We start from the raw sequence: 14744 nt of genomic DNA, 5'->3' as shown, positions 1-14744 counted from the left end.
AGTTGCCAATTCTCACGATGGTTGACACATAGGCATATCATGATAAGTTACTACAACAAAAAGAAGTACTACAACAAATAAACTAAGTTAGATGGATGGCCAGTTAACATCTACCCGAAGATCAGAAAGGAGGTCAAGAAGGAATCAAAACTATGGACTATTTCTAGTAGGTGACGTAGTAGTAGGCACACACAAACAAACAAACATATACATGCAAAAGAATTCAGAAATCAGGCATTCCACACCTATATGTAGTGTGATGTTATAGGAATGGCAGAAATCATCCTATGCAGGTGATTGATCCATGCTGCTCAACGTAAAGCTACATGTAGTGTGATGTTATAGGAATAGCAGAAATCATCCTATGCAGGTGATTGATCCATGCCGCTCAAAGTAAACGCTACATGTAGTGTGATGTTATAGGAATGACAGAAATCATCCTATGCAGGTGATTGATCCATGCTTCTCAAAGTAAACGTTACATGTAAACATTACCTATCCTTGGAAGCACTAGTCTGAACGGGAGGTCATGTGTGAGCCCTCAAATGAATCACCTTTGTACCAGAAGCATGTAGGAGTACCATCGACTACTAGAAGGCAAGCATCTGGAGAGGTTGATCACAGAAGAAAATCACGAGGCATGGTGATATTATACATCACAACTTTGTAAGTACCGTGCTGAGTCAGATCATAACAAGAGGGGTGGAAGTATTTGAATGCAGGACTGCCACCATCGAATGCACTATATCAACCTCCAAACTCACCAAACATCACTGCCTTAACATCTTGATTTTTCTTTTGAGATTTTTTCAAAACTTTTCAAACATGGTTTTCATGAAGTTTTTTCAAATTTGATTTTCATGTGATATTCTCTTATCTTGACATAAAAAACCTCATTTATCTCGTGTCGAACTAGTGTGTTCGAGCCAAGCCAAGCCAAGCCAGAGGAGGCAGCAGGGAGAGTACCCCGAAAGCCAGTCGACCCCACGGACCTAACGATCGATCCCCAAACCCATCAAACCTTTGCGTGCCCCCCGCTCCACTCCCCCCTCCCCTCCCCTCACTGCGTGCGCACTGCGGCCACAGCGCGCTCCGGATCGGCGGATCTCGTCGGGCGGCGGCCGCCACGATGATGAGCAGCGTCTCCCCTCCGGCGCCGTCGCTCCCCTCCGGGGTACGTACCTCCTCCTCCCCCTCTCTCCAGATCTGGTGCGGCGAACGCCTCTAGATCCTTCGGCCCGGGCGCCTCTCGTGCCTGCCGTGTGGCACGGGGCGCGTCCCTAGCACCCGTCGACGCCCCTTTCGTGTTCCCCCGGAGCACGTCGCCGAGATGCTGGCCGTGGAATTCCGGGGGCGATGCGTTTGTCGAGCCTGTGACGCGCTTCGTTTGTAAACGCGTGGCTGAGTTGGGGTGCGCGGATCTCGGCAACGGTTCTAGAGTTGGATAGCTGAATCGTTCACCAGCTCCCTGTCCGCACCAATGCCAGAGAAAGAAATACCTGCATCATGCTGTTTCCAAGCCACCTTTGGTGGTCTCATGTGGATTTGTTTGCTCTTGCCCGGAGTTTTAACAGATTTGTATGCCTCGGATGTGGCCTGGTAGCTGATTTTTGTTTGGTTTTGTATTGAGGAAAGGCCTGGTAGCTGAATTACACGTGAAACACTTGTCACTGTACATCTTGAGCCGTCCTGACAGATGCCGCGTTTATCACAATGCAGGGTGGAAGCTTCTTCAGAGGGTACACGAAGCTCTGCAAGGGCCTCGCCGTCATATTGCTTCTCGTGCACCTCTTGGTCCAGCTGTTCCCATCGGCCATCAACTATCTCGCGCTTATCCCTGCAAGGTAGCCAACGCAAACTGATCTTTGTTGCACTTTAGTACAGCTAGTCAGCACGCCCATCTAGAGTGCCAGTTTTAAATGCAATTTTGGCACAGTGGTGATAGTTTGTGAGTGCGGTGCCATGCATTCTAGTCAGTAATTAAGTCGTATATTTTCTAACCTCTAGATTGCATCATTGTATTCATTATTACATCTGGTGCACACAAAATTAAAGCTACGTATCTTGCTTGTTCTGAAATGAAGTTACCCGTAGTTTTTCCTTAAGAAGGCAATGAATGTTAAGCATGCCTTTGAGGTGTTACCCTGTATAACTTGAACATGTTAGATGTTTGGCATACTTGATCATGCTTCTATTTTCTTTGGAATTGTTTGATTAATTTATTTTTTCTTCAGGACAATCCCTTTCGCCTGGAACTTGATAACTGCTGGCTATGTCGAGCAAACCATTCCAGGGGTAAGTTCTTCCTCTCATCTTTGTCAAGGCACAGAGTTTTGATTTGTTCTTTTGTATGCTTTGTAATCATCTTAGCACTTGGTATGTGTCCTCTAATTAATTTTATGGAAGATTACTGAAATTAAATCTCCCTGAAATGAAAATAAGTAAGAACTACGGCAACTAAAGTAACTGTATGTGAAGTAAAGATATATTTACCACTGTGTGAGAGATTGCCTTCTCCAAAATATGTAGACGAGGTGGCAAAGCTTTTAGATGGTTAGCTATGAAAAGGAATGCGCTTACTCAAACTAGTAATTAATTTGGTGAAATTTGGATAGGGAGTGAATCAGGGTATGGTTGCAATGTCTCTGGTTATAGATTGGGAAGTTTTTCTCATGAATTAAATCATAGTTTAATCTTCATTTATGCTGAGCAACAGTCGTAAAATCAATTGAGTGGAAATATCTGTGAGAAGTGATGATAACACATATGCAGTGTATGGCACGGATGTACAGTGAGCTATCTATAGTACTTGCCTGAGATACTTTCTGCAGATGCGCCTTAACTTCAGGATCATGTTGAGCTTGTTTGGGAGTGACAGCGAGTAGCGCTCTCCTTTATCTTTGTTTGCTCTGGACCATGTGATCAGATTTCATATTGGTGTCTATATATTAAATAAAATATACTATCATATCTGTAGATTCGCCTTTCCTTGCTCCCCAGCTGCCAAGTGCACTATTTTAATAAGACTTAAACCATTCATATTTAATCGAGCCCCCTCAAATTCACATGGTTAATGTGCTTACAGGTGATTATCAGCATCATTGGTCTTCTTTTATTTGGGAAATTATTAGAGCCTTTATGGGGCACAAAGGAGTTATCAAAGTTCGTTTTTATTGTCAACTTCTCAACTTCAATGTGTGTCTTCGTAACTGCTATTGCTGTGTACTACGTAACACAACAAGAGAGCTACCTGTAAGTATTCTACTTCTATAGAAGTGTCCGAGCACGTCTGATTTGATGTTCTGTATTGGGTAAACTGACGAGTTTTTCTTAATGTTTCATTTCTCAGCTACACTCCTCTTTCTGGTTTCTATGGGGTTCTGTCAGGATTGCTGGTGGGCATCAAGCAACTTATGCCAGAGATGGAGCTTAATCTTTTCGTGCTGAAGATTAAGGGAAAGGTCTGTAACTGGTACTGTTAATAAAATAACTCTGTTTGATGTTATCGTCTGACTTGACATGTTTATTTTTGTCCCTACTCAGTGGATCCCATCACTTATTGCACTGATCTCCGTTGTTGTAAGCTTCTTCATGAAGGACTTGGTATCTTACCTCCCAGTTATACTGTTTGGCATTTATATGAGTTGGATTTACCTGCGTTACTTCCAAAAGAGGCTAGAGACAGGCCTGAAAGGGGATCCAAGCGAGGAGTTCTCTTTCTCAAGTTTCTTCCCTGCAATTCTGAGGTATTACGGCTTCCCCTTTATATAATACTAAGATAGTTTACGGTTGAATTTCCTGACTAATTTATAAAAACATAGCCAAATTCTGGATTTGATAGCCTTCATATTTTGATTAATTTATTAAAAATATGCAGACCAGTTCTGGATCCAATAGCCACAATATTCCATAGGCTTCTTTGTGGAAGATCTGATAGGGCAGACCGGGGTCAGACATTGGAAACGACATCATTGCCGGGTTCAGATTCTACTGAGGCAAACAGGAGGAGGTTAGTTTTTGTGACTTGTTCTCAAGTAACCCTTGCTCACACAAACTAGTCTTTGCAACCCTTCAGTACTTCCCCTCTGTATCTTTGTTAATTATCACACGTAGGCAATGCTCAAGTGAATATTGGATTTATGTTTTGAGACAGTCACTCCTTTAGGATTATTTATACTTTGTGCATGCAGTTTGTGAGCTTGTGGAATCTATGTTGTTACGCCATCCCGTTTGAACTGATTGCGATATTCTTAGTTTTGGGTCTTTCGGTTCAGTAACTAATAGCCCTATTTGGTGCTTCGGTTGCTGCAAGAAATGCATATATGCCACTCCCTCTGTTTGTAAATAGAAGTCTTTCTAGAGATTTCAATATGGACTACATACGGATGTATATAGACATATTCTAGAGTGTAGATTCACTCATTTTGCTTCGTATGTATTCCATATTGGAATATCTAAAAAGACTTATATTTTGGAACGGAGGGAGTAGTAGTGTACTCGAGAACAAGTCACAAGAAATGCATATGTGCATATGTGCTAGTAGTGTACTCGATCTCACTTGGTTGTGTTGATCTCACTGCAGGGAAAGGGGTCAAAGGGCACTGGAGCAAAGATTGGCTGAGAAGCTGGCCGCGGTCAAGAGTACAGAGAGCACGTCTCTCGACGCATCCGACAAAGTTTGAGCCTTCTACAAAGACGACCTGCCAAATGTTGTGAATTCCCGGTGCTGCGTTACCCAAGTGACGTTGTCTGGAGGACAAGGGAGCATCGTTGGTTCGGCCGCGAGCTCTTTCTATTCCCTAGTTTATATCCATCTGTAAGTGCTTCTAGGGGAGGTGGTGATGCGAGAATGTGTGATTTTACTGATTTAGGGAACCATATGCCGAACTGTGCAATGATAGCATCATGTTTGTTAGCACAATTTAGCCGCGCACTGACTGCTGAGAGTTTTTCGCTTTTCATTTTTGAGGCCCAGCCAGAGGCTTTCCTTGAGCATGAATGAGTTGCCGCATTGGTTTGTTTGCCGATCCGTTTGATTCTATCTGCTTGAATTATGATTGCCGCGAGTGCGAGATGACCGATGGCGGTCTTAGAAGGTGTTGTGGTGAGTTAAATTGGTAGTGATTGGTAAATGACATAATGCTACTGAGTGTGGTAAAATAATAAAGTTTATTTTCCATAAGATAAGAAAGAGAAACACTTGTATGGAAACTACCAGCCCCAGCTCACCTACTCGGATTCAGACCCTCATGTCCAACACATACGTAAGTAAGATTTCTTCGAGTTCTTTTGGTTTTTATTTTTGCATCGAAGAATTTTTGAGCTGCCCCAGTCAATTTCACACTTCATGAGTGCAATTTATTATGTGTATGCGGTATGTGTAGCATGTTGTAACATTGCGTACGCGTCTGTGGAATTGAAATGGGTTATTTCCAAACTTTACTTATTTACGGCTATAGGTTTTGTCATTACTGCGAGTGATCAAGTTTTTTTACTTTAGAACAAGCGAGTGTTCTGACTTTGACATGACTTTGCCGACACACCATTCGTGCAGAACCTCATAAGCCCACGAAAGCCCAGTGAGCCCAGGCCCATCGCCGACCAAGCCCTTTCACGTGTTCGAGCCCTCCTTCCTACCACCAAACCGAACCAGACCAAACAAACCCCGCAGAGACACGAAACCAGAGCAGGCAGCAGCGAAACGGGGAAAGAAACACAGAAAAGGGAAAAACAAATTAAAAAAGAGAAAAATCTCCGAGCCCAAGCCGCCTCCCCCATCCCCCCCACTCCGGCCGCGCTCCATGCCCCCTGGCCCCCTCCCCCTCCTCCCCCCCGCCGCCGCCGCCGCCGCCACCGAGCCCATACGAGGGCCCTCCGCGCGCCCCAGCGCCCGGCGGCAGCGCCGCCCCCTGGCCCGCTAGCCGCAGCGGACGCGCCCTCTGGCCGCCGGTTCTGGGCGGGCGGGAGCGGCGTCGGCGATGGCGCCGACCCGGAAGAAGCGCGCCTCCTCCGCGGCCGCGGCCGCCGCCGCCGCGGCCCAGTGGAAGGTCGGCGACCTCGTGCTCGCCAAGCTCAAGGGCTACCCGGCATGGCCAGCCATGGTGAGTTGTGCGCCCCCTCGCTCCTTCTCTCTGATCTGGGGCTCGCCAAGTGGTCTGGATGACCTAGGGTTCGACGAATCATGCTGTGGGTTGGGGAGCTTGCTTAGGGTTCGGTCAGATAGTAGTTTCTTTGCACTGTACCGCCATGACTCGCAGTAACAAACGAGGTCTACAGGTAGCTGCTAACGCTGATTTCGTGACCCTTTCTGTTTTCGTGGCTATAATAGTGCCGATCCTAGCGAGGCCTGGCATGTCTAGGGTTCTGAGACCATGGAGGCAGTTGGTGGTTAGCCGTATGCAGATCCTTTTGTTCTTTGCCTGAGGTTCCTGCTAAATCGATGCACCAAACTACGATCTGGTACTGTGAGTTCATGCGTTTCCCAAGTCTTGATTCTAGTGAGGTTTAGCGAATGGTTGTTGCAGTTCAGATTTCACCCATCTGGCAGTTGGGGGCTTCATGGAGTCTCGATCTGTTTGGAGTCAGGCAGCCGAGCTTGGTTAGTTTTTGTTTTTGTTTCGGGACATGATGGCGAGGTTGATAAATAGTTATCTTGGGATTAATCTTAGCGCTCCATTTTGCGAGATCACGTGTAAGTGTACTGCCTTTATGATGGAATCACTATAGTCTATTAATGTGATTATCCAACTGTTTTGGTAGCTGGGTGGAAGATGGTGGTAACCTGGTTGGTAAAGGAGAATGCCATCTTTTTTCCGGATTAATTTGTATGAGTAAACGAGAACCTGTTGTTTAGATCGAGTTGTTATGATGTTTCTGCAACTAGAATAGGTGCAGCTAACTGATGCTGTTAGTTTTTACATGTGCCAGATTAACTATATGATGTTTCAAATGGTTCTTCGCTATTGGGTAATTTATGTCATTAGCTCCGATATGCTTCCTGAATGGTTGATCTCCTTAAATTGGCCTCCTCAGCAGCTGGATGTGATTGTTATATAAGTCCATGAAGGTTTGGCAGCGATTGTTCATGTTCTCTGTCCTGAGTCCTGACCATGAGAATATAGTATAAAGACAACTGGGAGATCCTTGGACCCTCTTCACGTATGAATGTGCCACAACCTAGCACGGCTCTCGTTATCTATGTTGAAGTTGCGCATATACTAATTTAGCTCCTTGGTGATTCGGGCCTTAATGCCATAGGCAGCCTATGTGGAGCTGTGATGTTCCATTCCTTGGTCTGGCTTGTTTAGTCTGAAAAGCTGTGTTTTGGGGCACTGATATTTGCTTGAATTGAAACTGAAAGATCACAGGAATCATAATGAGCACTTGATTTACGGATATCCATACTGTTACAGATTAGCGAGCCGCAGAAATGGGGGCTTCCTTCAACTAAAAAGAAGTTGCTGGTCTACTTTTATGGAACTAAAGAGATGTAAGTTCTACTTTGTATTTAAGATTGTCCTTACGAATTGACAATTATTGGTTGATGCATATTTTACTATATGCACCATTTGCTCGTGCCAAACTATCAAATAGCTTCTCATGTTAGTTTTCGATTATTTTTACAATAGTTTAGCTCTTTGTCCTCTTGTTACTAGTTACTACTTACTGCATGAGATATGAGAAGACATGGTATATATTTTTATTTTGATAATTCATCTATTTTCTTTTGTGACGATGAACACAATGAGTATGTCTATGTTAGCTTTTGTCTATTTACATGTAAGCCATGCGTTGTTTCTACATGAATCTGTTATTTGTGTAAGTGCCCAGTAGATGGTTCCTGTCACGATGACCGCATGATGGGTTTTGGGCTTTTTGGTCATTCAAGGTGTCTGCTTTTGGACTGTGTTTGTTTACGTAATCAAAAGCTTGTTCTAGCTATTATGGAGCACTATAAACATTATTTTTTGATTCAGCAATATGCTGTGGGCATACTAGTGTAAATCTGGGGAACTTATTTATGATAAGGACAGTGTACTATCATACACTTTATGTTTTTTTTAGCATAGACTTTTAGGAGTTCCTGGGATGGGTACAAGTATTATCCTTGCAGCACTCACGTTTAGTTGTTGTAAGTTCTAATCATGTACCTGTTTGTGTTATCTTGATAAAGCATCTCTTTGGTTGCCACACAATCTTACAGTAGCTTACATGAGGAGCCTGAAAAACTTAATGAGTTAACGGGCAAGTTAGAATCAGTAAATTGCAATTCAGTAAAATCAAGGGGACGATATCTCTGAAGTACTTGATCCCTATGATTTTTAATAGATGCACAGTTTTAGTCGAAATGCTAAGAACACAGGAACTTCCAAGTTCCAAGAGAGACTAATGATAATTTGTTAACATAAAGGGTGTCCCAAATGATAAATAGTTATACGATGATATAAGTACAGTGCAGTAAAGAACTTGAGGCTAGTGGATGTGACACTGGTTAAGTTCTGTCGAATTTTCCTATTTTGGGATGTGTTGGTGCTGGCATGGTCTGTCTCATAGGTTGGAAGGTAATACACGCTCATAATCAAAATTATGTTGCTTTTGGGGCAACGCAAAAGGATTGAAATGGCAACTTCGTATGTAGATATAATCAGGGCCGGCATAATAGTTCCCATTTATGCACTGTGTTTTAATCATTGTCATGGAAATGTAATGGTGTAAAATCTTTTCTTGGAAATAAATCTGGCATTAGAATCAGGGTTGTTGGCACTCTTTATTTTGTTTTGTTTTTGGCACTATTTATTTATTTTGTTTTTGGCACTATTTTTTTTTTTTGTTTTTGGCACAGAAACAAGTCATGTGCACACTTGCTCCACCATAACCCAGGGACAAGGCCATGCCACTCCAGTTTCCTATTTCTATGTTTTGAAATTCCTGCGAATCAAGAGTGTTTAATTGTACAAAGAGGTTGGAGTGGATGGAAATTTTCCTCCCAACTAGAGTGGAATTTTCCCTAAGGATTCTAATCCTACAAATCAAACAGGCTACGTAGAAAAATTTCTAAGCATTCAAATCCTCAAAAAGCTCTATGGAGAATTTCTTTGAATCAAAAGAGCCCTAAAAATCTTTCTGTAGAGTACAAGGTGCACACAGACAACCCACACACGGATGAACCACCATCAAGAAGTCATGAAAACAATTCAAAAAATTGTTATAAGATGCATGTACCATGCCACAAAATTGTCATTTGTCAATTTTGTCATCTTCTGTAGCCTTCTGCTTGCGTTTATGTACGTAGGTGGCATAGCACGGAAGCACTGTAAGGGGAGGAATCATCATTCTATCACACCACTCCTATGCACACACATGCATGCACATCTTCTACACATGCTATGAATATATTAGACTAGTGGTTGGGGCGCCACCCTGTGGCGCTGCTTGAGAGAAAGTTGTGCGCACGTTTTCATTTAAAAAATAGACGGAGTCCTCACCTCCAGCTAGAAAAACATTATTAAAAACAAATCCTCACATCCGTCTTGAAAAAGAAGTAAAAAAGAAAAGAAAAGAAAAATCATCAACGCAGCCTACCAGCGAGCACCACTTTGCGTAGCTCTTCATTTAAAAAAATGTGTGGGGTCATCACCTCCATCTAAAAAGGAAAAAAACATTTATAAAAATCCCTCACCTCCATCTAAAAATAATATCCCAATAGCTTTTTCACCGCGGCCAACCAGCTTGTGCCATGTGGCATAGCTGGTTGGCCGCCCTTCACGCGACGCTTAATATATTAGATTTCACACCCCCACTCAAAGTGGGAACACACTCTTGAAGCACACACATGTGTACTCCTGTTAAATGCGGCACACCTTGTTGGTGCTAGGGATTGAAGTTAAGTTGGTTGCAACAAACACCTTTGCTCCCACCACTAGGCCAAAGACACCTCCACCGCCATCTTAAAATCTAATTATGTAATGGTAGGAATTGTTGGTAATGAGCGATCTCAATCTGAGATGTTTGTAACTCACATCAGTCGCGCCATGATGGCTATCATGTTTGCACGTTTTACTCTCAATCCAGTATTCTTGATTCCAGATGTTTAAATGTTCGCTCTGACATTATTTTTTAATGTTGTAGTGCTTTCTGCAATTATGCTGATCTTGAGGCGTTCACTGAAGAGAAAAAGAAATCTCTACTTGTTAAACGACATGGGAAAGGAGCAGATTTTGTCAAAGCAGTTAAGGAAATAGTGGAAATTTTTGATTCTATGAAGAACGAGGACAATAATAAGAGCGGGTTGGCCCCTGCCAACAATAGCAGCAGTTTGGACACTGGAGGTCCCGAAGAAGGTTCTGATTTGGCCAATGATAACAAGCTCGAGGGTAATCCTGCCTCTTCCATGGATCACAGCATGGCCAGTGCCCCTGGGTCTAATATTGCTGCATTGGAGAGTGAACACTGTGTTGTGAACTCTGCACCTGATGAGCCTGCTACTTCATTTTCAAAGAAGAGGAGAAGTAATGCTCTGCAACTAGGTTCTTGCACTCACCGTAATCTTACTTCCCCACGGAGGCCAAGAAGTTCATTAGGTGCTGATCATAGGACTCGGGATTCTTGTGGGCCGAATGGTCTCAATCTGCCTCCTGTTGATATGACCACTGATGATAGGCAGGAAGGCTCTTCTCGGCTTAAATGTATAGGTGATGACAAACTTAAATCGGATCTCCTTTCAGCTACGAAGGATGTTATGCTGTTCAATTGCGGTCGAGGCACCTCAAGTCAATCTGGAGCTTCTCTGAATGGTAATTATGAGAACAATTTGAGTTCTGCTGCAAATATAGAAAGTGATCTTAATGTTGAAGTATGTCAAACTGTCATGGGTAAAGAAGATAATCTGGATGGGACACAAGATCTTTCCACGAGTACAGCAGTTACTTCTAAAAGAAAGCGAAGCCCGGACACCAATGATGTTAATAATTCTATCAGCAGTGTGGTACCAAATATGGATGAAGAATTGCAGCCTAATTCAGGTGGAAACCTGCCAGATTCTCCAAATTCAGGGAATGAAGTCAATAAGTCAGACGGAGATGACCACTTGCCATTAGTGAAAAGGGCACGGGTTCGAATGGGAAGACCCCAGCTGGAGGACTCCATGGTTGATGAGCTTGATATTTCTGATAACAAAATAGAGTTGGCTATACCTGTAGATGAATGTTATAAACATGACCTGTCTTCAACAGTGGGAAAGGATCATCCAGCTGATGATGTCCCCTATCGCATAGATCCTTCACCCACAGTAGACCCATCGCTGGCATCGGGAAATGATCATTCAGCTGAGGAGGTGCTTCCTGGCATAGATCCTTCACCCAAAGTAGACCCATTGCTGGCATCGGGAAATGATCATTTAGCTGAGGAGGTGCTTCCTGGTATAGATCCTTCACCCAAAGTAGACCCACTGCTGGCATCGGGAAATGACCATTTAGCTGAGGAGGTGCTTCCTGGCATAGATCCTTCACTCAAAGTAGACCCGTCTGCATCAGGAGAGGTTCAGACTGCTTGCAAGGACAAAGAGTATCAATCAAAGGTTTTGACGTTAGATGGAGAAGCTGCTTTACCTCCATCTAAACGTCTCCATCGTGCCTTAGAGGCTATGTCTGCTAATGCTGCTGAAACTACTGGTAATCTGCCTGAAGTGAATAAGCCAGAGTGTATCCTGAAGCCTTGCACAGCGTCGATAGGAAGCTCTCCTTTTAATAACTCTGCAGATGCACTTGTCAGAAGTCCAAGATCTGCAACAACTAAAGGCCCGGAAATATGTTCACCAGTACTTTCTTTAGATACCCCAACTGGCCTAAAGTGTTTGTCACAACCATTCATATTAAACAAGGACTCCCCGTCTTCTGTTTCACTGGAATTGACAAACGGTGGCAATCATGATCTTCCAAAAGACAAAGTTAGCACCAGGGACGATGATGATATCTGTGGAAATTCTCCAGCCTGCTCCTTGGAGTCGAAAGAGGCTGCCTTTGTATCTAAGTTTGATCAGTTGCCTATGGGGAAAGTAAGTACAAATGAGCTCCCGGATCCAATTGGTAATTCTAGTCGAGATTTTAGTAAAAATATTGATGGATCTGCTTATCCACTTAGCCATGCAAAGACTGTTGTGCCAGGTGCTAATCACGATTCCAATTCCGAGCCACAAAATAAGACAGTTTTGGCTGAACCAACAGTCAGTGTGGGTGACAGGACAAGTGCCTCTTCGTTGGCTACTAAAGTTACATGCAGCCAGAATGTTGCAGGCGCCCGAGCATTTGAAGCGTAAGCCTTCTATTTTCTTTTTCTTAGATACATACGCACTATTTTCTGCCTAGGTAGTATATTGTACGTCTTTACCTTAATTAACTAATTCCAGCAATCTTGGGTATCTTGTGTTTTCCATTTTAACATTGTTCCTGCCCCCAAAATTATGTGTTCCAGCATAGCCCCTTCCATGTAGTCTGCTATTATTCACTTCAAAGAATCACTCAGTTTATTGTGCACATGTAAATATGTTATAATGCAATAGTACATATTGCATGTATTCTTTTTTCTGCACCTTTTTGCAAGCGAATTATGCAAACATGATTGAAGGTCTTGTGTAGATAAAGATGGATGCTGATTATATACCTTAAACTTGATTTATTGTGCCAGTTCAGTCACCACACTAATTCAGTACCACACTGATCCAGTGAAATTAAACAATGGTGTTCGATATGTGCAATCGAACATCATAATTTTACTTGATCCTATAAGCATATAGCAATAGAAATTAAGGGTTAAATATATGTTTGAGAACTTTCAGTTTCCAAAATGTCACTTGTTTGTGACTGGAGGGAGTATATGTTCAACAGTATCCAGTAGTATAGAAGTATAAGTGGGAGCTGCTTCATTGGGTTAGAATAATACACACAAGTCTGTGTGGGGGGCGTTTAGTTTGAAGCACATGGATGCCAAAGTTTACTATCCAAATGTGGGAACGCTGGCCTCTTCTAATATTTGGCATCTATGGGTGATATTATGGATTGTTGGTTCAGTCTTCCTATCTTATCTCAAATGAACATATTCATCTGTATAAGTAATACTCCCTCCGTCCCATAATATAAGAACGTTTTTGACACTAGTGTAGTGTCAAAAACGTTCTTATATTATGGGACAGAGGGAGTACAATTTATGTGTGTAATTCATTCTTCTGCAAGCAGTTTAAAATTTGCATGGAATATGCTAATCAAGCTACTCTTTGCTGATATAAAACATCTTTCTTAAGTCTAGGTGACTTCTTATAATATGTGTGTGTAAATCATTCTTCTGCAAGCAGTTTAAAATTTGTGGGGAACATGCTAAAGAAGCTATTCTTGCTGATGTGAAAAGTCTTTATTTAGTCCAGGTGGCTTCTGAAACAGTGATATATGGGACTATTGTATGAAGGATCAAATAGATCATTTTTTTGTTATTTCTTACTTGTATCTATTGAAGTCTTATGTCGATCACTTGGATAGGCTTCACATCAGTTTCATTGGTTCATCTTGTAGGCATGGTTCTTCAGCAACGGCACTGAGAGAACCGGACCACAAAATTAACATGAAGGATATTGGTTTATCTCCTGACCCGATGCCTATGAAAGGACTTATTGCTGCTGCACATGCTCAGAAATTCTCTCAACCAACTTCTTTCATAGACAGTTTTTTAGATTCCAATGTTATTTCTGAACCTTCCGTGAATATACCTTCAGTTAAGGAAGGATCAGGTGGCCGGTGTTCACCTTCAAATACTATAATAAGGTCTGCATCAGATAGGATTCATACTCAGCAGACTAGTGGTAAGATTCTTTCTGATAACATACAACAGAAGAGCTTGAACAAACCAGCAGGTCATGATGAAGCCAGGTCAGCACGGAGGGCCTTTGAAAATTTCCTAGGTATATTAACAAGAACAAAAGAATGTATAGCCCGTGCAACACGTCTCGCTCTGGATTGTGCTAAGCATGGCATTGCTGGGGAGGTTAGATCATTCATACTCTTTCAGTCTGCACTTCTAATTTACAAGCATAGTTATGTTGGACAGTGTGTTGCTTACTTAGCTGCGATAAAAAACATGTACTTGCTTGAATGCTTGTAGTTGTAGATTTGGTAGCTTTTCTTTGGTCTATGGTTTGTCCATCTTTTGATTAATTACTTAGCCTGATTGCGGTATCTTCTTGTTGTTAGCTTTCTGCAATGAGAAACGTGGATGTATCTTTTTGTTGTTAGCTTTCTACAATGAGGAATATAGATGTATCTTTTGGTTGTTAGCTTTCTACACCGATGAATGCAGATTTTGCTTCTATTTAGAGGAACAAAGATGAAGTAGGTTTTGCTTCTATTTTGAGAAACAAACCGTTGGTATGGCGAGCCATTTCCTTAGTACATACCTCTAATGTGACACAAAATGATATGCACACGACATAAGTTAGAAATTAGTAATGAATACACTTCTCCTAAAATTGGGAGTACAGAACGACACTTGTAGCCTTCAGTTTTATACAACAAGAACAACAACAACAAAGCCTTTTAGTCCCAAACAAGCTGGGGTAGGCTAGAGTTGAAACCCAAAAGATCTCGACACCAACTCATGGTTTTGGCACGTGGATAGCTAATTTCCACACACCCCTGTCCATGGCCAGTTTCAGTTTTACATGTGAAAGATTATACTGTTTTATGGCCATTGGGCCAATCAAT

At 42.4% G+C, this 14744-nt stretch overlaps 2 protein-coding genes across 3 annotated transcripts in view; both read left to right on the top strand.

Moving 5' to 3' along the window:
• The first annotated feature begins 1008 nt into the window (after window positions 1-1008).
• On the top strand, window positions 1009-5027 carry LOC119353518 (rhomboid-like protein 19). Of its 2 annotated transcripts, XR_005170454.1 has the most exons (9): window positions 1009-1174; window positions 1720-1844; window positions 2235-2295; window positions 3086-3252; window positions 3350-3461; window positions 3544-3746; window positions 3878-4009; window positions 4583-4785; window positions 4823-5027. XR_005170454.1 is itself a non-coding variant. In XM_037620138.1 (8 exons), exons 1-8 carry the CDS (start codon window positions 1130-1132, stop codon window positions 4680-4682), a joined length of 945 nt encoding a protein of 314 aa, XP_037476035.1. In that variant the 5' UTR covers window positions 1009-1129; the 3' UTR covers window positions 4683-5027. The 2 variants fall into 2 exon arrangements, 1 of the variants encoding a protein (XP_037476035.1); XM_037620138.1 differs by having other exon boundaries at window positions 4583-5027.
• Window positions 5028-5954: 927 nt separating this feature from the next.
• LOC119353517 (protein HUA2-LIKE 2-like) overlaps window positions 5955-14744 on the top strand; it is a 12738-nt gene continuing 3948 nt past the window's right edge. The window contains exons 1-4 of the mRNA XM_037620137.1: window positions 5955-6101; window positions 7413-7489; window positions 10129-12309; window positions 13560-14028. Of these exons, the coding sequence (XP_037476034.1) occupies window positions 5979-6101; window positions 7413-7489; window positions 10129-12309; window positions 13560-14028 (2850 nt within the window). The 5' untranslated portion in view covers window positions 5955-5978. The remainder of the gene's footprint in view (window positions 6102-7412; window positions 7490-10128; window positions 12310-13559; window positions 14029-14744) is intronic.

Source organism: Triticum dicoccoides, chromosome 2A (genome assembly GCF_002162155.2).
Source record: "Triticum dicoccoides isolate Atlit2015 ecotype Zavitan chromosome 2A, WEW_v2.0, whole genome shotgun sequence".
NCBI lineage: Eukaryota > Viridiplantae > Streptophyta > Magnoliopsida > Poales > Poaceae > Triticum > Triticum dicoccoides.
Note: the sequence above shows the minus strand (reverse complement) of the source record. Positions and strands in the feature narration are given on the sequence as shown.